This window comes from Anoplophora glabripennis, unplaced genomic scaffold (genome assembly GCF_000390285.2).
Source record: "Anoplophora glabripennis isolate ALB-LARVAE unplaced genomic scaffold, Agla_2.0 scaffold259, whole genome shotgun sequence".
NCBI lineage: Eukaryota > Metazoa > Arthropoda > Insecta > Coleoptera > Cerambycidae > Anoplophora > Anoplophora glabripennis.
Genome location: NW_019416505.1, coordinates 564,717 through 589,619, shown reverse-complemented (window position 1 = coordinate 589,619; position 24,903 = coordinate 564,717). Strand labels below are relative to the sequence as shown.

The 24,903-nt window shown below is 34.9% G+C and overlaps 1 protein-coding gene across 1 annotated transcript in view; it reads right to left on the bottom strand.

Moving 5' to 3' along the window:
- Positions 1 to 24,303, bottom strand: part of LOC108904213 (titin-like) — a 28,123-nt gene extending 3,820 nt beyond the window's left edge. The window contains exons 1-9 of the mRNA XM_018706675.1: positions 23,742 to 24,303; positions 23,127 to 23,303; positions 22,595 to 22,925; positions 22,393 to 22,539; positions 17,427 to 21,022; positions 16,223 to 16,944; positions 14,489 to 14,785; positions 10,261 to 10,602; positions 2,729 to 3,146 (exon numbers count right to left, since the gene is read on the bottom strand). Coding sequence (XP_018562191.1) covers positions 2,729 to 3,146; positions 10,261 to 10,602; positions 14,489 to 14,785; positions 16,223 to 16,944; positions 17,427 to 21,022; positions 22,393 to 22,539; positions 22,595 to 22,925; positions 23,127 to 23,303; positions 23,742 to 24,081 — 6,370 coding nt within the window. The 5' untranslated portion in view covers positions 24,082 to 24,303. The remainder of the gene's footprint in view (positions 1 to 2,728; positions 3,147 to 10,260; positions 10,603 to 14,488; positions 14,786 to 16,222; positions 16,945 to 17,426; positions 21,023 to 22,392; positions 22,540 to 22,594; positions 22,926 to 23,126; positions 23,304 to 23,741) is intronic.
- Between the last annotated feature and the right edge of the window lie 600 nt (positions 24,304 to 24,903).

Below are 24,903 nucleotides of genomic sequence, written 5' to 3'. Positions count from 1 at the left end.
AAAAATAAGAAGAGGAAAAGTTATGAAATATTGTATCATTAGGATTTCTGGCGAAAGTTTACATCAGACAAAAAAGTATCTAATACAAAAGTTGTAGATCATGCAAAAATCTACAACTTTTGTAGAAGTCATTTTTTAACATAACCTCAAAATTTCCAAGAAAAATGGGAAAAATAGTTTTTTTCTGATTTTTCGTTTTTTATTTCTCATTTCTGCAAAAATAATTTAATTTTGACAAAACGGTCAAAGTATACCTTTCTCCGTCATAAATAACCTCAAATTTTTTTAGATAAAAAATCAAGAAGTTTCTGAGATTCTTTTTTTCGGCCTGAAACACTTTTTTTTTCAAAGAAAAATTCTACTTAAATTTTTGTACAGTATTGATATAAACATAAGTTGAATAGTGAATAAATAAAATAAATAATAATTTTGTTTCGGTAGGATCGATTAGTGTACTTATTTTTTTTTAAAGTTTGAAGAATTCATAGATATACAGTGTTTTTTATACCTAACAATATGCTGTATAGAAAGTTTTAAAATTCCGGGTAGTTCCGGAGATATTCGGAAAAACCGGAAATTTTGCAAAATTGTTTAATTTCTTCTGGCTTTATTTTAAATTAAATTACATATTCACAATGCCTCTTTTTTCGCTCTATACAATGGCGCAACATTTTTGCAATCCGACGTTTCGTCTTCGAGGGGCCATCATCGGGTTAATTTTTAAAAATAAGTCTGCTATTTTTATGACAAAATCTAAAGGCATTTTTAATTCTGAATTAGAGCATATTACTATATTGTAATCGCTTAAAAAGTTTTTAGCTTGTTTTAGCTATAATTTAAAATTTTTCCCGAGTACGGCTCTGAACGCTTTCAAAATATCTATTGGATGAAGTCAACAGTATAAAAGTCAATACCGCACAAAATATCCGATTTTTTACTACTATTAGCAATACTAATTAGAAATAATAAAATATTTCATAAATTCGTATTATTTTTTTATTAGGTACAACTTTTTAAATTATGGATTAAAAAAAATTGTTGGATATTTTGTGCTTTATTCTCTCCTCTCTCTCTCTCTCTCTCTCTCTCTCTCTCTCTCTCTCTCCTCCAATAGATACAGGTATTTTGAAAGAGTTCAGAGCCGTACTCAGGAAAAATTTTTAATGATAATACAGAATCAAAAATGACAGCGATATATTTAAAAAAATTTATCTGATGATGGCCCCTCAAAGACGAAACGTCGGATTGCAAAAATGTTGACGCCATTGGATAGAGTGAAAAATGTGGCAATGTAAATATGCAATTTATTTAAAATTCGTTTTCAAATAAAGCCAGAAAAAAAATAAAACGATTTTGTAAAATTTTGGGTTTTCGGATTTCGCGTCAACAGTAGACTTTGTATTGCTGAAATCTCAAATCATCCAGAGATAATTTATCATTTGTGCATTTGTAATTCTACTTAGATGTTTATACTTAGCAATACTGTACAAAAATAAAGTTTTGGGTCGTCAAACAATGACAGTTTTTTTTTTTTGTTTTTTTTTCGTAGAATTGAATGGTGCAATCAGTTTTTGATTTTTTTTTTAATTTAAACAAATTATCAACAATAACTGAAAAATTCATTGTATTAAGACATTTTTTTATTTCACCAAAAAGTATATGTCAAAACGAAAAAAATTATTACTGGCAGAACTCTGTACGATGATTTTTTTAAGTAGAATTTTTCTTTGAAAAAAAAGTGTTTCAGGCCGAAATAAATGAATATCTTAGAAACTTCTGGAATTTTTTATCTAAAAAAATTTGAGGTTATTTAAGACAGAGTAAGGTATACTTTGACCAAGTTTCGTCAAAATTAAATTATTTTTGCGGAAATGAGAAATAAAAAACGAAAAATCAGAAAAAAACCTGTTTCGCATTTTTCTCAGAAATTTTGAGGTTATGTTAAAAAATGACCTCTAAAAAAGTCGTAGATTTTTGCATGATCTACATCTTTTGTATTGGATACTTTTTTGTTTGAAGTCAACTTTCGCCAGAAATCACAATGATACAATTTTTCATAACTTTTCAACCCCCAAATTAACCCTCCGTCGCCCCTGCTCACACATTTATTTTTTTTCCGTTTATTATAAGCCCTTTTACCATTTCCACTTGTAAAAGTCTGGGTAACAATTTATTTTCTCGAAGTGTCATTTGGTTGGACTAATTTTTGGAGGAAAATTTAATGTTTTAACATTTTTTTAACACCCCGTTACATTTTATTACATAACGATATGATTACTGCTCTGGTTTTTTAGCAAAAGAAACTTTTTCTCGGAAAATCAACAATAGACACACCGTATAAACAAAATTCCTAAATATCTCATTACAGACAAATATTTGCGGGTTATCAAGTAAATAAATAATTCCACCTCGAAACTGAACAAACAAAAAACAATTTTTATCAGCCAGATATACTTTACGATTTATTCAGATTAAATGATGAATAATAATAATGATGGATAAGTAAAACCCGTTTTATTGGAATTATTTCTAGATAAGAAGATAAGGCGAACGTGTGACATTTTATAAAACTCAAATATATTCTTTAACGCCCAGTAATTCGTAACTGTCTTACGTCACAATTGTCGTCTTATTTGCAATAACGTTCAGGATTTTCTCAACGTGCCACATAGAAACGAGCAAAAATTAAACAAATTGTATGAAAAACAAAAGGAGAAAGGCCACTAACCTGGTGGCGGCGGGGGTCCATGGTGATGCGGTGGGGGCGGCGGTGGTCCATGGTGATGCGGCGGCGGCGGCGGTGGCCCATGATGGAAATGGGGCGGCCCGGGCGGAAGAGGTGGCCCGTGATGGTGGGGCGGCGGAGGAGGTACGTGGTGGTGCGGCGGAGGCGGCGGTCCGTGGTGGGGGTGCATGATGAGGTTCAGCTGCGGCGACCGGAACAATTGCTGGTGACTGTGACTCGTCTGGATAGATACTACGTTGGGCAGATAAGGCTGGATGTTATTTATAGCCGGCTGTGGTTGGGGTTTCATTCTGGGGGGGAAGATGTGGGGTGGGGGGGAGCCTGGCGGGGGCGAAGGAGGCGGGAGGCCGTCATCTTCGTCCGATTCCTCTGTTTCGGGGCGTTTCTTTATTATCTTTACCTGCAACGGTTACACTTGTTATCAGCTACAAGGGTACGATTAATATATCATACAGTTATTATACATCAACTTGTAGGCCTTTTAAAGATTATAACTGATAAGGTACAGGCGGATACAATTTCAAAACTATTTATGAGCTATTGGAAATGAATGCTTTTACTATCGTCATATTATTACTATGAGTTGGATAATTAGAACTGCTGTTTCATCTCAAACTATTTATTTGCGGCGCTGTTTGGATAATTTCATTCCAGCACATAAACAGAAAACATATCCATTCAGACGTTTTTTTTTTTTTTTGTAAAATTTCACAAATTTTTATTATGTTTCATAATAAAAGGAACCAAATTATAATATAAGGAAATATAGAAATGACTGATACTTTTCTATGAATAATTAGTCTCTTAATAATATTCAGGTTGTCACAGATATAAGAGCTGAGATTATAAACGTATACAGGCATGTGCATGTAGGGGTGTCCAAAATATTGTAATTTAACCAAATTTACCTATATACAAAGTTGCACCCCTGAGGAGTTTTTAGCCCTCAAAGTGGGGCCCTAAATTTTGAAAAAAATTAATATCTGCAACATTTTGCCACAGAATTACCAAATTTGGTACATGATTTGGGTTTATTATAGGTCTTCTTTGATTATGATTTTAAGTTAATTGAAGCACTACAAACTGTGTTCATTGGGGATGACTCACCCATAAAATTGTTAAGAACTTTTTCTTCATTGACCAAATTGAAAAATGGTAATATTAATTCACAGCAGACTTTTTTAAAATTTAAAAATTTTTATTACTCGTTAAATTAAAAAAAACTGTTTTTTTCTAAATTTAGGGCCCCACTTTGGGGGCTAATAACTCCTCAGGGGTGCAACTTTGTATACAGGGTGTTCCTAAATAAGCGTCGCAACGGAAAACTGTAAATTCCTCTTGAAAAAAGAAACATTTTTCTCCTCTTCCATTTTTCTCACCGGGCTTTCGTTTTTGAGATAACACGGTGTCAAAACTTTAATTTTTTTTTAGTTTTTCGCCAATATCTTAGGAATCGTTTGAACTACAGGACTGAGCTTTTGTACACACATTACCACTATTAATAGCTACTTTTTCGCACCCTTCTCGAATTCATTGGACGTGCCAGTGGTGGAGATTTTAAGGTATCGTAAGGGTTTTTCCCCCCCTAAATTTTACGCCACTGGAAAAATTGACTTTTGACAGCAAATTCTAAAGCGCCAATGAATTTTACACAATAAGAGTTCTCTTGGTTCATTGCTCTAAAGTCAACCGTTTTCAAGAAAAATGACTTTTTATGAACAAAAGCAAACATTTTGCTAACGTTTCGAAAATTTTTTACATTTTGCATTTTGCATTTTGAACATTTTGCAAGTGCAAGTAACTGAACAGAACATCCGGAGAACGAAATGCATCGTTTATGAAATCCATGTCAATACTATCGAAAAGTTGACCGATAGAGGTGAAGCCGCAGCGGCAGAAAGAAACATGATTAGAAGATGTAATGCGTGCATTCAAGCCAACGGACGTAATTTTGAACAGTTTCTGTAAATTTTACTCGCCAAATTGATAAAAAAAAGTTAAAATCCTATCTGTTGTTAAATTTCGTTAAAATTGTTAATTATTACTACCTATTTTTTGAATTACAAAAGATTTTCGAAACGTTAGCAAAATGTTTGCTTTTGTTCATAAAAAGTCATTTTTCTTGAAAACGGTTGACTTTAGAGCAATGAACCAAGAGAACTCTTATTGTGTAAAATTCATTGGCGCTTTAGAATTTGCTGTCAAAAGTCAATTTTTCCAGTGGCGTAAAATTTAGGGGGGGAAAAACCCTTACGATACCTTAAAATCTCCACCACTGGCACGTCCAATGAATTCGAGAAGGATGCGAAAAAGTAGCTATTAATAGTGGTAATGTGTGTACAAAAGCTCAGTCCTGTAGTTCAAACGATTCCTAAAATATTGGCGAAAAACTAAAAAAAAAATTAAAGTTTTGACACCGTGTATCTCGAAAACGAAAGCCCGGTGAGAAAAATGGAAGAGGAAAAAAATGTTTCCTTTTTCAAGACGAATTTACAGTTTTCCGTTACGACGCTTATTTAGGAACACCCTGTATAGGTAAGTTTGGTTAAATTACAATATTTTGACACCCTACATGCACCTGCCCTGTGTCGGTTCTTATGCGAGACACCCTGTATATTTAACTCGTCAAAAGCAACAACTTTTTATGTAATAATTTTTTCAACACCTTAACATGGTTATCCAGTATTACGGGTTAAAAAAAATTCCCTAGAAGCATTTCAGATTCGACAACCATGAAAAATGAAAAACGTACGTTGTACGATAGACACAAGGCATGCAGGGATGTGTCATTCAGGAACTTTGGGATCACAGATCTCTTAACGGTGAATTGGAACCTTACCGAAGATGTATCCTTGGAGAAAGTCAGGAATAATCCTGAAACTAGCCCTAGTAAACTACAGCATAATGGTGTATTTATAAAGAAAAAGCAGTTTTGCCATCTGCCTCAAGATTATCATCGACAGCATTGTTGTAACTAGGTATTGCGAAAATTTTGAGTAAATTGTGGACCAAAATACTAAACGAACGGCCCTTATATTATACCAGATCGGTTAGACGACGGTGCTCCTAGCGAAAATGCCAGAATTATACGAGATCTTGGATGGTGGATTGCACGAAATGATACAATTGTATGGCCCGCTCAATAAATGGATTTCAATACGTGTGCCCTTAGGGTCACTTGAAACAACTGGAAATAATTTGGAACAACTGCGAGAAGGAATAAAGAATGCCGCCTGAATAATCGCAATAACTAAGATATCCTAGTAAGAGTAGAAGAAAATTTTCAACACTGTACAATTACACCTCGACAATAATGGAGAACAATAACATTGTTGATTTCTTTTTGGTGATTACTATTAACCATTTTAACTAGTTTATAATAATTGGTATTAGCAATTTTTTTTCCAAAAAACAGATTACGTGTTCTCATTCAGGACCCCTTAAAACGTCTTATCACCAAGTTTCATCAAATTCTTCATGCGAGCACTCCATGATGTTGCGCTTAAATGTGGTGCAAACCTGTAACTTTTTTATTTTTTGGCCAAATTCAATTTTTTTTTTTTAGAATGTAGAGTAACAAAAACTGTCTAACTGTGATACTGTTGTTTTTATTATGGCCAACTAGGACATCATGGAGTGCTCGCCTGAAGACGTATCGAATTTGATGAAACTTGGTGGTAATACATTTTAAGGGATGCTGAATGAGAATATGTAATCTGTTTTTTGGAAAAAAAATCGCTAATACAAATTAGCCGTTTTGATATCAAAAAAACGCGTCCTAGTTGGCCGTGTATTGCATTAATAAAAAGATAAATTATTCTTCAATAATAACCGAAACATTTCTGCATATTTTTGTTGTGAATCAACTAAGCGTTTCAATTTATGCTGTACAGGGGTGAAGTTTTTGAAAAAAAATGTGGTTAAAATTGTCACTTATTTCTGGGTCACCATATATATATATAACCACCAATTGACGACATCCCCAATATATATATTTGTTGGTCTCTAACTTAATCGTCAAGATTAACCGTATCATTTCAATTGATAGGAATGGGGTTTTACCAGGATATTACAAGACAATTTGGACAGCAAACCACTAAGAACTTGAAATTATGGGTGAAGAATAATACAAAATTAGCTTCAATGAAAAATAGAAGAATTTTTTTATTAAAATGTAGAAAATTTGGATTGGTTCCCACACATATACAAAACAATACCAGAAAAATGTCTAGTCATTTCGAAATTTCAGATGGGAGAGCTGGCAGTTCTGTTTTAAATTTTCAAAAAAGGTTAGATTCCAAAATTCTAAATTTAGAAATTTCAGTGACACTGGCAACTATCCGGACTGTTGAAAAAATACAATCAAATTTAACAAATTCGGTTGAAAATTCTCTTCCCATGAANTATATATATATATATATGCGTACATTATTAATATATTTTTTTTTGTACCATGGAGAATACGAAACTTTTGCATACAGAAAAATAAATGCCTATGGAGTTGGCAGCTAGTAATTCTTTTAATTAATTACAGTTCTGCTATTTCCTAAACTTTATCATCTCCTGAAATATAATATGTTGATTCATGTTTTGTTTATTTTGAGAAAAAGAGATTAACGATATCACAAAATTATCTGGTTCTGGGTACTGTTCAATGTAAGATAAGCATTGTAACTATAAATAAAACAGATATTGATTTTACTGATACCGAGGAGTAATTTTCTATAACAGTAATATAAAATGCCTTCACATAAATATAAAAATTCTTTTGTAATATTTACAAAAGGAACAAAATAGATTCTTTATTTTCATACTCATAATAATAATTTTATATCACGTACAGTGTCTTCGTTCCGACCATAGTGGAGTCAAGATAGCTTAAAATTACGCGTTACATATTTCGAAATAATTATGGGAAGCATGGATTTTCCTAAAACCTTTTGAAATTACTTGGAGATAAGTATTAGGAAAAAGTTATAAACTTATTTTTGTACGCTAAATTGTTTTTTAATAATTGTTTAAACAATAATAAATAGTTTTTTTAAGAACATTTAAAATAATTCAATGAATTTTAAATCGAATTCTTTCAAAATGACAATACAGGGGTTTTCGATGTCGCTGAACAGGAATATGATGTCGGAAAATGAAAATTCAAAATGACTGATCCAATATGGACGACTATTTTAAACAATTTATTTAACAATTATCGATTTTAAATCAAACTCGCTTATATTTGTAATATAGGGGTTTTTGACATCGCTAAACAAGAATATGATGTCAAAAAATGAAAATTCAAAATGGCTGATCCAATCCTCGCTCATATTTGTAATATAGAGGTTCGAAAAATGAAAATTATAAATTGCTAAAGACCATTCACCTCACCCCGTATAATGATTGCAATCAATCAAAGAAAAACTAAGTGTGCTGCTGTCATGCCAGTTGTCACAATTAAATGGTGAAACATTTTATTTTTTTATTAATAAACGAAAAGTTTTAAAGGAAAATTGCTAGCGAGGTAAAAGTTTCTAAAAGAACCAGTTTATCTAATGTGTATTTTTGGATATCGAGTTTTTACGAAATATAAAAGTTATGGCAAAAAATGGCTTGAGGGGTGGTTATTTCAACCCCTTTCGAGGGGTTAAAATTTTCGAAAAATAGTTGAAAACTCGTATATGTATTAGTAAACAACCTGTAAAAAATTTGTTATTTGTACCTCGTTCGGTTTTCAAATTACAGCCAATTTTCATAATTTTTTTGGAAACTTTGATGGCCCATATCTCTTCAGGGGTGAACATTTTACTAAGGCGATTTTTTGCAGATCGTGTTCTTTTGAAATGTAGATTCACTGGTATCATTTATGCTATTCCATTCAAAAACACCCTGTATATTTCTATGTAGTAGTATATACCATGTGCGTGCTATACTCACCGATCAGGTTTCGAACTTATATTCACAATTGCAGATACAGAATAAACTTTATAAAAATTAATATTAAATCAATTAATCAAAAAACGTTATTTTTTTGCTGTTATAACAATTTTCCACTTATTACTATAAATAAAAAAAAAATATTTTTTGCTGGATTTACTTTTTTTAAGGTCTTAGCTTAATTCTTTGATGGTTTATTAAACAAAAAAAAAATTTTTTGTACATTATTAAACTTATTTAACAATAAATTTCACGGATTTTTCATAAAATATTTTTATTTTTTGTTTTTTCAAGAATTATTTAAATTTTTTAAGAAAAATAAAATGCACCATCTTAAAGTAGAGATTTTAAGCTTTAAAAAGTGCCCTCATAAAGTATAAATATCACATTTGCAACTATAGTTTTTGATCTATAAAGTATGGCCTAAAAAGTAAAATTTGTGATTTTTTAAAATTATTGAATATGTTGGGCTCAATATATTTCAAATTAAATTTTTAAGATTTTTTCCGTATCGCTCGCTGTTTCTATCGTCATTTGAAGAGAAATCTTTGAAAGTTACAGATATTTATTTTAAAAATTAAAAGAATGACAGCTATTTTATTATTATTGTACAAAATTATAGAATGACGTAACTTTGTATATGTACTATCTTTTTTCCTCTAGTTTAAAGACATACAATTCTGATAGCCAGATGACTCTTCTTTTATTTAAATTTTTGTGAGGTAGATTTGATCAATTAGATTAAAAGTTATAACAAATTTAGTGAAGCTAGCTCGGGGCCGCGCGCTCTTCGAGAGCTATACTTGGGGGCCGCCCGTCTCATTTTTCGTACGTTAGAAAAAAAATTCTACAGCCCTCAATTCGCATTTTAGAAAAAAACTTTATTAACATTTTTTATGTAAAATTTTCTGTTCTGGTGCAGTTATTTTTTTTTTAGAAAATTGTATTTTTTTATACATTTTGCAACTAATTTGTTAAATAAATAATTTAGCGTACACTCTACAGTTGGTAACTTTTTATATGTTGTTTCTGACAACTTTACAGAGCGAAAAATAAAAAGTTCTCTCTTCCCGTAATTTTCGCGAAGTCAACATCTATCATGACTCCACTACTAACAAAAAACAAAATTATGAAGGCGTTTGTAGTGGTCGTTTTTTATAAAAACTAATTCTTGAAAATCTCATAGGACCACAAAATATTTGTAGAAATATTTTTGGGCCATTTATGTTTGAAAAGCAGACCCAAAATAGCGGAGTTACGGCTTGCATAGTTTTTTTACAACACACCCAACATTTTAGAAGCGGTATACTCAATGGTACGATCTAAGCAGCATTTTTGATACTCTGATGATAACTTTCTAAGAAACTTGAAATACATTATGGAATTGCAAAATTGTTGAAAAAATTTGGAATGAATGGGAATAAATACGTACAAATGGGAATAAGTAGAAATATGTGGAATAAGAGTGGAATACACCGGTTTAGTGGCACGCGGATCATTCCCCTGGCCCAATAGTTTTCAAACGCTACGTATACAAATACAAAGACACATTAAAAAGGCGACAATCTAAAATACATCATCCTCACCTTGACCTTCTTCTTTTGGTTCTTCTTCTGCAATTTTGTCTTCTTGTAGCGCTTTTCTTTGGGCAGCTTCTTCCTGGGTGGCGGCGATGACAGCTCCTCTCCTCCCGAGGGGGACGTCCCCTCCCCGGGTCTCACCCCGTCGGCGAATTGCACCACCTTCCTTCTCTCCACTCGCGACAAGTCACCCTTGACACTCGCCCTCACCAGAATACCCTTGCCCGCCTCCTTATAAGGAAGGGAAGAGACAAGCGCCGGCAGAGGCGGCCACTGAGTTGGAGCTTCATTTACGATACTCTCATCACGTTCCTCTTCCAGACCTTCCGCTTCCAGTTCAAGGGCTCTCTAAACCAAAAAACGCACCATTGGATAAGTAAACTAAATAGGCGAATTATATTTTCAAGTACACGGTACTGAGAAATAATAACTACATAAAGACACAGATCCATATTGTACATACACACCACAAATAACATCAGAGAATAAAAATTATAAATTACATATATTAGGATCTGACTATACACCCTGACAAAAAGAAAAACAGACAAATTAAGAAATCACTAATCAAGACAAAAATTAATTTTCTTATTGTGGAAAACTTGGAAAATTAAGAATAAACTGCCTCTTTATACAATATGCAATGTGTTTCAATTAGAATATAATTAATTTTTTGTAATTAGATTATCTAAAGTAAAGATTTCACAAACAATTTAATATAAAGTGTTATGGAGTCCGCAAGGATATCGCAATATGTACTCTGTTATACTGTTAAAACAATTGCACATAATATAAGTAGGTGTTCGAATATACAGGGTGTCCCGATTAAAACTCTGACACATGTCAATTTTCTTTTCAAGGGGGGCCTTCTTCTTCTTCTTCTTCTCACTCAACATAGGGTGCTATTTAAAGTTTAAGGGTAGTTTAGGGCCCTGCCTAGGGAGTAGCTTCCAAGACACCTAAACTTACGCCATCACGATTTCATTAATTTTAAGGATCAAAAAATGACTGAAAAAGTTGCACTTTTTTTAGGTGTTTTTTTCAAATAACTATTTCAATTTTTATTTTATGAAAATGAATTTTAAAGAAAGAAACTGTTGATATTTTTTCACAAATTTGAAAAAAAAATTTTTTCTACGACCTTCTGGAACCGAAATAATTTTTTTATTTAAAAAAAATTTTGAGGACGCAATTAATATTGAATACTTATATTTTCAAAAAAAAATAGTAGGATATCTTGAAGCGGCGCGCGCTCGCTCTGAAAACTGATGATGTGCGGTCTAAATGGCTCAAACTTGCTAAATCTTTGATCTGAACCACGTACAAAAAACATTTACGGGACTATTTTGCTTCTAAGGCGAAAATGACTATAATATTCGTGTTTGGCTACCCCAGATTAAGTACAAAAGAATTTTTGTACGTGGTCCAGAAGCCGAGATATCATCAGTTTTCAGAGCGACCGCGCGCCGCTTCCCCCTACTTCTCCCTCCGGTCCAGAAATATACTAATACTAAAAATCAATATCCTATTTTTTTATTTTTTTGAAAATATAAGTATTCAATATTAACCTCCATCAAGCGCATCGCTGTAAAATGTTAATTGTGTCCTCAAAATTTTTTTTAAATAAAAAAATTATATCGGCTCCAGAAGGTCGTACGAAAACATTTTTTTTAAATTCGTGAAAAAATGTCAGCAGTTTCTTTCTTTAAAAGTCATTTTCATAAAATAAAAATTGAAATAGTTATTTGAAAAGTGCAACTTTTTCAGTCATTTTTTTTATCCTTAAAATTAATAAAATCGTCAACATTTTTTAACAGCATGATAATATAACTCTTTACGAAGATAATAAACCGAAAATCGTTACTGTAGTGCTATCCGCTGAGAAGATCTAGCCAATTTTCGAAAGCGCCTTTTTTTCAAAAAATCGATATATCTCGAAAAATATGTAATTAATATTTTAAAATTTTTCAAAAATATACTTTTTTGGCTTGTCGCGGGCTATGCTTGCAGTAAATAGCAAATATGGGAAAGTAAATGTAAACGAGTTATAGAAGAAGAGAAAAGAGAAGATTTTTAACGGTTTTTTCGATATATCTCGAAAAGTAATGCCATTTTGGATCGAGTTTAAAGAACAAGAAACTCAATTTAAAATTTAATTTTCTATACGGTCATATTTTTTTTGTCCAGGTAATAATTTCTGCAAGCATTTCTCTATAATGCCTGGACTATTAAGTGGCAAAGCTTTTGTAAAGACAGACAGAGCCTAGTTTGAGAACGATAAGGGCAGGTCAGATTTCTAGCTAAGGCCAAGGAAGTGTAACATAAGCCTGTAACTGGCGGCTATGTATATACAGGGTGTTAATGAATAGGTGTTACAAACGGATATGGTATGTTATTAATATCATGTTTGCATAATCAGCAGAAGTATATTCATTCATGATGTATGAATGTTTTAAACGAATGGATAAAGATATCTATCTAATAATTAAAACTTACAAACTAAACTTTACACTAAAATAACAATAATAATTAAAAACTGCCTCGTTTCACAATCGAAAATAATTTGACATTAAAATACAAGTAATGTCAACGGCAAACATTTTAAACTTGCTTGAGGAATACAGAAACCTTGAATGTTTTGTATCTCAAAAAGAAAAAGTGACACATGTATGCATTTACTAAACAATTTCGTGAAAAATTTACTCAACATGTCACTTTTTAAAAATTTTTGGTTTTTGGAGCATAAGGTGACCTCAGTAATTTAAATGTTAATAACTTGATAATTACTCATTTTATGGAAGTCTAACAAGTATACATTATTTACGTAAAAAATACTAGCAAATTCAAAAACATACAAAAAACTAATATTTGTACAGTGCCGCACAATTTAGGGGGGATAAAAGGTGAAACGACACCTATCGCACGCCACTGGAAGAAGCCGATAAATGGTTTCTGCCATATTTATGCATCCTTTAAGCTAGTAAATCTGTCTGTTGAGTTTGATAAAGAAATATTAACTAATACCGGAGCTACAGGAAAAAATAGTTTATTATTTTTAAATTTCAACGCCCTGTATCTCGAAAATGAGCCGCTTTAGGACATATGTTTATTATGTAAACTGCACTTATTTTTGGATTTTTTACATACCATATCCGTTTGTAACACCTATTCATTAACACCCTGTATATATATATATGTTGTCAAGATGTTTCCGGGTTCCTCTCCGCGTATGGTTTTCTTGATTCTGGATAGAATCGTGTTCTGGACGACGTTTCGGCAAGATCACACTTGCCATTTTCAAGTCTTCTTTGTTCTACTTCGTGTAATACGTTGTGAACTGGAACTAACCAGTTCACAACGTATTACACGAAGTAGAACAAAGAAGACTTGAAAATGGCAAGTGTGATCTTGCCGAAACGTCGTCCAGAACACGATTCTATCCAGAATCAAGAAAACCATACGCGGAGATGAACCCGGAAACATCTTGACAACACATATAATATCCGCGGAAATCTGAAGTTCAACATATATATATAGGTGCCGTTATAAGGACGCGAAAAACCATGGAACTTTAAATATCAGCATAGACTGTGAAACGGATTGATCTAAGATATACCGTAGAAGTGAACAATCCTCTCGTGAAGCTACATAAGTAAATACTTTAAAATCTGCTAGTCGCAAGGTCATTTATGAATATACGGAATAGAAGAGGACTCCAATTTAATCCTTGTACCCTAAAACCTACATTATATTCTATGGATCTTGTACCTTCACATTTGATAAATTGCCTGAAAAATTGCAAGAAATGTACACAATGTAAAACAAAATAAGCAAAAGAAAAGTTCAAAAGCACTTTCTTCTGAAGAATACCGACTAATACATAATAGATTAATTTGACGAGGAAACTCCCTCTGGTCTGCTGCAAAAATTTTACCAAATTGCTGCAGGTAGCATCGAGTAATTTTTTTTTTTTTATTGGGAACGTAGCAAAAAAAGAAAAGAACTGTAATATACCAAAAAGGCGACCTTTTCAGTAACTTTGATTTATTCAGCCTCGACTATTTTCTAAGTAACATTTCACAAAAAATGATTTATGCAAATTTTATCTGGCAAAACTCCAAGGGAAAATCTTAGAAAAATTGCCCAACACGGCCCTACAATCAATGATTGTAGACGGACCGCTTTGTCAAATATTACTATGGTCAACGAATAACCGCATTAGGATCTAACTTACCTTAATCATATTCTCTGTCCTCTGTTTCAGTCTCAGCTGCCTCTGTTTCTCCTTCTCCTTTCTCCTCTTCTCTTTCTCTTTCCGTCGCTTCTCCCTCTCCTGTCTCCTCTTCTCTCTCTCTTCTCTGCGCTCGGCTACCTTCAGTCTCATGGTAGATTCGGCCGATTGTTTCTCATAAAAAACAAGGGGGGGGCTGGAGGCAGGCGCAGTCTGCTCCTCAACCTCCGATTTGGGCTCAGCGGGGAGAGGGGGCTCGAGCGGTAGATCGGCCGGCACGATTTGCAGCATATTACCAACCTTTCAAGGGAAAAGTATTTTTGCTTGAATATTTAAACAGTGGAATAAGCAAATGACAAGATATATTTGGCAAAGCCCACTGTAATTTTTTATTGAAACGAATTTTATTTGCATATTTTTTCTTTATAATGACTTTTTTGCATACAGCAAAGCCTTTCCACTACCTTTTCCTATTACTCCCATCAACTACTTTTGATTTGATGGCATCCTTGATGCAACATTTTATTTAGCTTTTTTATAAAGTTTATAGACGTGTTGAAAATAACCAATGGTTTGCTTCTAAAATTTGGTATCATAAAATAATTGTATCGGTTTTTTTTTCCCAATAAAAAAAACCATATTTTTCTGAAAAGAATGGACCAGTCTAAAAAATCATACAATCATACCAGGCCTATCATTCGTGGCAATGCGAAAGCGACAGTCGCCAAATGATGACCTGTCAAGACAATATTCCGTCGATCCTACCACTATGAAAGAAGTGTTAACGCCAAAAATATTTATACATACAGGGTGGTATAATACTTAAAAACAGACAGATTAAAAAAATATAACAATTTGTAAAACGAGACACCTCTGTATTTCTGGCTAAAGAAATCAGACTGAGAACTGGGTAATTTTGTGCTAAAATTTTCTCACAAAGGGTCCATTTTATTAACATTGGCAGTTTGAACAGAGAATAATCTAGATCACCTAATTTATTTCAATTGCGGTAGTTTCCAATTGGATATCTGCTCGTGATTAGCATACGTGGTTATTTGAGGTTAGGTTAGGTTGCTAGCTTTTATCAAATTGCGAGATATTGGAGCTTATTGATATTTTGTATCTGCTTCATATTTCCTTGGTACACTAATTTCTCCATTCCATTTGTTACTGCAGATGTTGTAACTATCTTTCCTTCAGAAATTACAAAAAAATAAGCAATACAATATTCACGTATACGAATAGAGCAGTCAGGTAATGTACGCCTAAGTGAGCAAAATATTTATTTACCATTTTTGTGCTTAGACTGCTAGGTCTCAAGGTATCGAGACTTAAAAAAAACTGAAAATGGAAAAATTTGATAAATTTTCATTAAACAAATGACAGCGACGTGTTACTTTAAAGTCACCAAATTTTTCTTATGTCAATGCGGACGAAAGACCAAATATTAAGATAATTTCCGAGTGTTAAAAGAATGATTAATTATTGTTATTCGATAACAATGAAGTGCGCTCTTATTTGAGGCTAGCTAGCCTAACTAGCGGCCGAGTATGAAAATTACCAAAAAAAAAAAGTATTAAAAAAAATCTATTTTCATGAAGGAATTTGAGAAAACAAACAGAGAGCCTGCATAAAAAAATGACCAGTCCTGTTCGATCGACTGTCATTGTTTTGATAAATGATATTTCACATTTTACAAGGAAATACAATACACAAAGATGCTGATTTCAACCTCACCTGAACAATTTGAGATTTTTCATTCTTAACCACAGGCTTCGGGACTGGCGGGAGGTCGGAATGTATGGTAGATATGTGACAAGAGGACGTCTTGTCTGCCTGAATCATCGTCATATCTTCCGTAGGCAAGATCTGCACCATATTCCCCACTTGCACAAAGTTACTCTTCGATTGCTGCGTGGTGATTTTACCGAAAGTTTGCTGAATGGATACCAGATTGCTCTTAGGTTCCGCCACTTTGTTGAATTGAGCGAACTGATTATAATTGTAGTTAGAGTAAGTGGTGGGGATGGGCTGTGGTTGCTCGTTTGCCAATCCCAGGACCTGGTCGATTCGCACGTCCAACGATTCCCTCTTGGGAGACTCCAAAGTTTTTAGTGTTCTATCGTAGAACTGCGTGACGGGTGAATGGGTGAATTCTTCAATGTTCATACTGGGTTGAGGTAGCAGATCGTCCGATATAGTGGAGTCTGCGACACTGCGTTTTAAGCCTTCCAAAGGTGATGTGACTGGAGATTTGGGTTTATTCGATTTTGTGACCGATCGTTCTGACAGAGACTTGAAAGAGTGTCTCTCGGGTGATTTCGATTTAGCCTTCTTGGGAGAGCTCGGTCTGAATTTTGGCGAAGGGCTTCTTCTAGGCGAAGATTTTTGTCTGGGGGAGATGCTGCTTCGTCTTCTAGTTTTAGGAGAAGGGCTTCTGGGAGAGTGCCTCCTTTTGCCTACAAATACAAAAAATATAATTTTTAAAAAATATACATCCTAAATATTCATTTTCTAGCATCTAGCGCTTTTAGGTTACTTACTTAGATTAATTAATTGATATTTAAAGATGGTCAGAATTAAAATTGTATTTATGCGACAAAAGCACGCCATTATTTGAGGTTATACTAGCTTCTCCGGCAGCGGGGTACGAAAATTACTCAAAAAAGCTTTAAAAAAATGTAGTTTTTATGACGGAATTTGAAAAAAATCAACGATTGATATTTGTTTCTAATGATCAAAGAAAGTCTGTATAAATAAGAACCCCACTCAACGTATACGGAATGGACTAAATTTCGCTGGAAGTACAAAAATCTGAGGAACTATTAGAGATACTGGAAAGCTTGTATTTACACAATAGTACAAAAAATTAATAAATTAACAAGGTACTGAATATAAGATCTATTGCCTTGAAAATATTGCAACACTGGCTGACACTTACCTGGAGACCTCCGTTTCAATGGAGACCTCCTCCTTGGTGAATGCCTCTTAGGAGAGTGACCTCTACGCCTAGGCGAGTCCCTGCTTCTTCTTCTAGGTGAAATTTCCCGTTTACCACGTGAAAACCTCCTAGGGGACCCGTCTCTCCTCACGTGCCTGTCAGGACTTCTTTTCCTTCTACCCTCTTTGTCTTGAGGGGTCCTAGAACGAGCCTGCTCTTTCTTCTCGTGTTTCCTGGTATCCTTAGCGGCCTCTTTGCCTTTATCCGTATCTACTTCGGCCTTCTCCGCTTCCGTATCCATTTTATCTTTATCAGAAGACATCTTAGTGCCATCGCTTTTGCTCTCCTCCATAATATCCTCGAGTTTTTTCAATGGCTTCACGAGCTTCTCGTCATCATCCGAATCGCCCAAGTTAAGGTTAGAATTGTTCAGAAGTCGCTTGCTGGGCAGTACCATGCTGGTGAACACGAATGGTTTACTTGTCGATTTTTCCACCTCACTTTTTTCGTTGACTTGCTCCTTAAAACTATCCAAACTAGTATCCGCCGAAGGAGAGGCAGAGTCTTTCTCCGAAGCGATTTTCCCGAGTGTTTGTACAATCGGTGAGTGTGTTGCCAATGCCTGAAGGGCATTTGCGGCAGTAGCGGGGGAGGCCACAGGCGGCGTAGTGAATTTCGGAGCGATATCCAATGTTATGTTGGCGGACAAACTGAGGTTAATCAACGGTTTCGGAATTTTGTCGATTTCTATCTGGGGCGAGGGAACCGGCACAGGTTTGATCTCCTTGGGCAAGGGCATAGGGATTAAAGGGATATCTTTAGGCAGAATAGTCACGATTTGTGGCGCGTGTTGTGTGGGGATGATGGGCACATGCTCACCCACCTCGTCTGAAACATTCTTTGTGACTTGCGCTTTAACGGAACTCTCAATATCTGCAGGTGTCGCGGTAGCACACGTCTTGACACATCCGGACAATGGAGTTAAGCAACGGGGCGTGTCAGAGATGTATTCCTCCTTCTTCGTTTTATTTTTGATCTGAGGTTTTTTTGGAGAAGAAGTCAATGCCTTCATAAACTCTTCGTATTCGTTTTCTAAAATTGCAGAGTTATTAATCGAAGTGGAACTAGAAACGTTTGTGGAACTGTCCTCGTCATCTATTACTTCTTTCTTTATCTTATGGATTAACTCCAGATTTGGGATGGGCATCTTGGGCGAAGAATTCCTTTTATCCCATCTTCCCTTTTTGCGTGCCACCGCTTCATTTTCGAGGCAATCATTTATGACTGCGTCTCTTTTCTTGTCCATACTTTCTCTTTCTTCGGTTTCTTTGTCCTTACTTCGCCTTCGCTTGGGTTTCTTATCCGCCCTCACCTTGCCCTTCACTTCCTTTACAACCTCAAGTTCCAATTCCTTCACCCTCAGTTTCTCGATCTCCAGTCTCCTCCGTTCCTCGCTAAGTGACAAACTTTGCCTCTTTAGCAACCGCAGTTCTGCGTCGGGATCGATAACCTCCCTCCTCTTGAACGGTTTGATGTTCAGTGGTATTTCCAGGTCGAGGGTGAGGGTGTCACCCAAAGGGCGAGACTTCTCCGTAATTTGATGACCTCTCTCGAAGATTTCCTCGTCGCTCTCCCAAGAACTGTTCAATTTCTCTCTCGCTTTTATCGGCGCATCCTCATCACTTTCCCAAATCGGATAAGAGTCTTTTTCCCAATTCTCCCGGTACTCCTCGGTGTCGGGGGTGCCAATTTCGCACTTACCGCCATCCTTGGATCTCCCGCTGTCTTTATTTGTTTCTTTAGGAAAGTACAGATCCTCCTCGAGCGGAAAACCCTCGAATTCGTTAGGGAAAATCTCCACCGATTTGTCATAGTCCTTATGTCTGTACCGAGTTCGTTTATTTTTCAAATTTTTCCAGTCCGGTTCATTTCTTGTAGAAAGGGATCCTAATTTGCGTTTACTTTCCTGCTGCGTCTCGGACTTCGTGCCGTGTCGTCTATCTCTAGATTCCTCCCTTTCTCTGGGCACGATTTTCTTCTCTACATCTTCACTACTTCTTCTGTTTTTGCTAGCGGCTTTGTCGCCGGCCTCGCACTTATCATTTTTTGCTAATTGTTTGGTTGATTTTCTCTCCTGCTCCGTTTCCATTTTGTAGTATAGTTGTTCTTCCTCGTACCTATACTTGTCTTTCGGTTTCTCGGGACGTTTCCTGTCATCGTTCGTTTCCACATCTCTCTGTTTCTTCAAGCAATCGTAGGATTTTGTGGAAGTTTCGCTGTTGTTCCTAGAATTCCTTGAATCTTTCTGTCTTCTATCGCTCCACACATCGCTGTCCCCTTCATGCTTATCCGTATGTTCTCTACTATTCCATCTCGGTTTAGTACTGCCCCTCCTGTCTGTTCCTATTTCTTCGGATCTTCCCAAATCATCAAGTAGCTGAATCTCTTCAAGAAAATCGCAACTACCTGTTTTCATCTTACTGTCCTCATCGTCTTGCCTCGGAGGTTTTTTCTTTTTAACCTGTGACTCTTCAAGGTTTAAATTTTCGTTGCTCTTACCCCTTATTTTCTTCTTGGTTTTCCCGGTCCCTGCGCTAGCCATCTCGCAATCGACTTCAATTTCGGATTTTTTCTTTTTTCTCTCATCACTATCGCTACCTTCGTTCTCTTCTGTCTTCTTTATCGTGTCTTCCTTTGTGGGTGGTTTCATTTTCTTTGCTTTATTTTTCTTCTTTGTAATCTTGTGCTTCCTACGTTTACTTTTCCTCTTGAATTTTTTAGTTTTATCATATTCGGAACTGCTTACATCACTCTCCGTGCTGTGTTTGTTTTTCTTTGGGTTTACTCTTTTTCTCTTTTTCTTAACTGGTTTCTCTTCTTCCTCAAATTCTGAACTTGTCCCTTTCCTTTTTGATTTCCTTTTCTTCTTTTTCTTCGTCACCTTCTCTTCCTCTATTCTGATTGCCTTTCTCCTCTCTAATTCCTCTTCTAGTTCCTTGATAGCCTTTCTAGTTTCGCTCAGCTCATCCTTTTCTTTCTTTTTTATCTCTTCCAGAATATTCTCCTTCTGCATCTTTTTCGTCTCTTCCGATTTTACATTGTCGCTGTGTCTTACAGTCTTTTCAACAGTTTCCCCTTTTTCTTTCAAACATTTTTTATTTTCCTCAGACCTTTCTTTTTTGCGTTTTTTTCTCTGCTCTTCTTCTTTTTGGTGAACTTTAACTTCTTCCAATATTTCTTCCTTTTGCTTGTTTTCCAGTACACCAGGCTTCTCCTCGGGTGTTAGAGTGTCCCTCTCCTCCAATTCCCTCCTGGTGTTATCCGAATTGGCAGCAGAGAATTCCGTTTCCCCGCTGTGATGGTTTAAAGTTGCTTCTTTTATTGGTGCTTCGAGTTCTGGAATTGCCTCATTTTCTTTTGTGTTGCTAAAGTTCACAATTTCCTCAAAATCGTTTTCTTCTTCTTCATCAGAATAAGTTTGAAGGAATGACAGTCCTACAGAATTTTCTAATATTTTACATTCTGCATCTGCCGATCTTTTCCATGATTTGCTGTACCAAAGACGACTTGTTAAAGTCCTACTCTGAAACTGAGACCTGTCAAAGAAAAATCACAATGTAATAAGACACACATGAGCAGAAGATTTTTCATAATTTTATTTTTAAGTGTGCATATTATTGCTAATTTATGCTACCAATTAAAATTTTTATGCTTGTGCCTTTTTCGACAAGAATTCTTGCTAAAAAGCCATCAAATTGCTCCGACATTTAAGAATGATAGTAAAATGATATTGTGCCATATTTTGTTACTCCAAAATATTCATTTTTAAAAGTACTCGACTCTCATATATTCCATTGAGAATCTGTTGCTGTCTCTCACTGGTCTAAAAATGATGCTAAAGTTATACAGTTTACAAAGAATCTATTGGTGCGCGTGAAGAGTTGTGGCAAAGAATACAAATTGCTGCGAACGAAGTCAGAGGCAATCCCAATACCTATGTTGTTTGAAACTCGAAGATCTCCCAGAAAACGTGTAAACTGTATCAGTGTCAACGGTGGATTCTTCAAACAATTACTTTAAATCATTATTACGTATTTCATTTGTTTTATTGTTAATTGTTGTAATAACATGAAGAAACACTTGGTTTGTTTCGCTTTTAATTTTTCACGTTATCAAAACACAGTGTTCGTTAAATCGATTTTTCTCGAAAACGGATCGAGATACCAAAATGAAACAAGAATACATAATTACTGGAAAAATGATTACGCTTTCAGGTTTTGAATCAAATTTCATGTTAGACATACAGGGTAAAAAGTTATTAACTAAATTTTCGGTAAAATTGGTCATAAGTGGCACCCTCTATGAGCAACGCTGAAATTGCAACACGCATCTTGTTTATAGCTTAAAAAATATAGTTTCACATATTTTCAAGTTCCTAACCTACATATTTTCAAAAAACGATTTAAAATTTTAACTTTCAACACCCTGCATTTCCGAAACTATCAACTATCGGATAAGGCATGTTTGCGCCAATGGTCACCATTTCACGTGTAGTATCTTAAGCTTTTGATTTTCCCATTGTTAATGAATCACCCTGTATATTCCATTATAAAGTCTCGCAATTTTATTTTATTATAAGCTAATCCAAATAATTTCAACCATTTTTATCAACATCTTATAAAATCTTATTTTGTTCGATTTCTTAGGAAAAATTTTTTTGATATTGATTGAGTTAACGTAGTAGTTTTATAATAACGTAAAAAAAAGACTGAATTTTGTCCACTTCTTATATTACTATGGATGCAAAAGAATATTAATAATACAAAGAAATGACTATTATTGTTTGAATTTGTTTTAATTTTTGTTAGTGATTATTTAGAGTATAGTTTTTAGACCCATCAAATTTTCAAAAGAATGTGCGAGTGTGTACGTTAAAAATTAATATTTTGTTGGTTTTTATAAGTACCTTGACGATGCGGAATTGATTAATTTTTCTATGGCATTTCTACGGTCTCTGGGTATTACATGAAACAGCTGTTTTCTGGTCACGAAGCTGTCTCTGTTCTTCCTGCTATTTACACTATATGTAAGCGTCGGTTTACTTCTTGTAATCCTAAAAATAGCTAATTAAAAAATAATGCTAATAGGTTGCTATCTAAAACAAATACCGCAAAAAGGACATCGGTATGTTTTCAATTTTCTCTTCTGAAGTAAGACTTTTAAAAGACTCTATGAGAGGGGACGGGCCGTCGAATGTTAAAACCTTTGCTATCAATTCGTGAGCGTTAAGTTTTATTTTAGGAAAAATTTTAGATTTCAATTCCTCGTCTTTAACAAATGTCATGCCATTCTCTTTATATTCCGTCCAATTTCTTGGATACACCAGTTTCCCAGCTTTTCTGGAGTAATTATCTGGAGATACAGACCGCCGCTTGAATGAATCGGAACGTCTGTAATTACGGCTCTTTATTTCTCTCTTTTTGAATTGTTGCTCCCGTTCTAAATAGAAAGAAATAATAAAGTGCTTATGTAATAATTACACTATCTCACTAGATAGTATATATAGATTTTCGTATACTTGACACAAACCTTCTTTCACTTATTATTAAGTGACAATTACTTTTTAGGAAAATCCATATCCAATTTTCATGCTTTTATGAAAATCTACAAACTTGACAGTCAAATAAATATTTTTTTTACCTGAAGATGGAGATCTGGACCTTACTCGAAGGGCTTCTTTTAAAGCCAAAGTTTTATAAGCTACTGCCATAATAGCGTCAATTTTTTTCTTCTCTTGTTGAGCCTCTTGTGCTTCCTTCTGCTTTATTTCCTCAATTTCCTGAACCACAGCTTGTGCCTTATCCAATGGATACAATGCTATTAGCAAAAAATATTAGACATACTCTATTATTTAATAATTATAATAAGCAGTTTAAACATAATTTTTAAAAAAAGTAAATTTGTTTAATATATCTGTTTAATATACAAACTGTCTTAGTCGTCCGTCTCCTATACACACATGGATGCGACATAGTGTATCGAGTGAGTACCTTTGGTATCGAAATGTATAAATAAAGTACAATGAATGGATGCCACATCTAGTTTGTGTTAAAAGCCGTCAAACTATGTAATACATTTCCACATCAAACATACTCCCATGACGCACTGCATAACACCATGCCCAGTCTACAGCATCTATAGGAGACCAATGACTTACAGATAATGTTAGTATTTGAAATTTTAATATATTTGATAAAATACTGACATTTTCGCCTTCATTTGTTTGTCACATCATCTAAACTACAAAACACTAACCTTTCTTTGACTTTTTTGGTAACATTTTGTCAGACTTGTCTAAATCTTCAGTCTTTTCATCTTTAGAATTTCTTTTCAACTGCTTAGTGACTGAAAAGGCTTGTAATCTTTTTTTGGCCTGCAATATGCTTTTAAATGTAGGTTTTGCTATGTTAGCATCACCTTTCTCGGCATGTTCTCCTGTACAACTTTCCAGGGAGTCATCTTTGGACATGCTAGGACTGTCCACAGCGTTGCCTTCATATCTATAGCATGTAATAGTTTTTTTAAAGCAAGTGGACGCATTTTCCTGATCAATAGGTCCATCTAGTACCCATTCTGAGTGCCAAGTATTATCCATTTCAACTAAACATCATAATCATTACCGAAAATGGTTTTTGCTAGGCGACACTACACAACTAAGTGATTGAAAGCCCAAGAGGAGAATTTATAAACTAGCACTATCACTGCTTTTATGCATGTTACAAATAGGATTCATACAGTACTATTTAAAATAATTTATGTAATAATTTTATTTGTTATATTAATTCAGGTTCTATTTTGACAACACATAGCTCAGCTAGCGAAATCCATCAATAAATATTACAGAGAGGCAATTTTATTTTACCAAAGTAAAAAGTAACTGTTGAGAACATAGTAATCAGAAATGTGTAAAATGTTCCTATTTCAAAATGCAGCCAATGAACTAGATATACATTGGAAGGAAGTCTACCCTGTCCACCACATTATTCCATGGCTAGAAATTGGCCTCAATGATTTGGGATCAAGGGGGATTATCCCTCTTTATCCTGCCTCATCTCGTGTAGGCCTGGACAGCCTTCGTAGGTGGGCCCCATCCGTCGTCTACCCCGACCGCAAATGCGGCCGGTGTAGGCGCTTTGTGGGACCTCCTTTTGTCCTGGCTGGGCCCCGCCGGCTAGGGCCCTTTCTTCTGGCGCTCTTCTTGCTTCGCCGGCTCGTCTGTGTAAACCCCGGGGGTAGTGTCATGTTTATGTGTGGTATGGTTGGGTAGGGTAGTGCGGCTATGCAGCCTGGGATGCGCTTTGCTAAGGTGGCCCTTAGGCTAGCGCGGGAGGGGAGGGTTAAGGAGGGTAGGGGGGGTGTGTGTGTGTGTGTGTGTGTGTGTCGTTGTCTTCGTTTCTTGATCCTGGCTGTCTCTGAA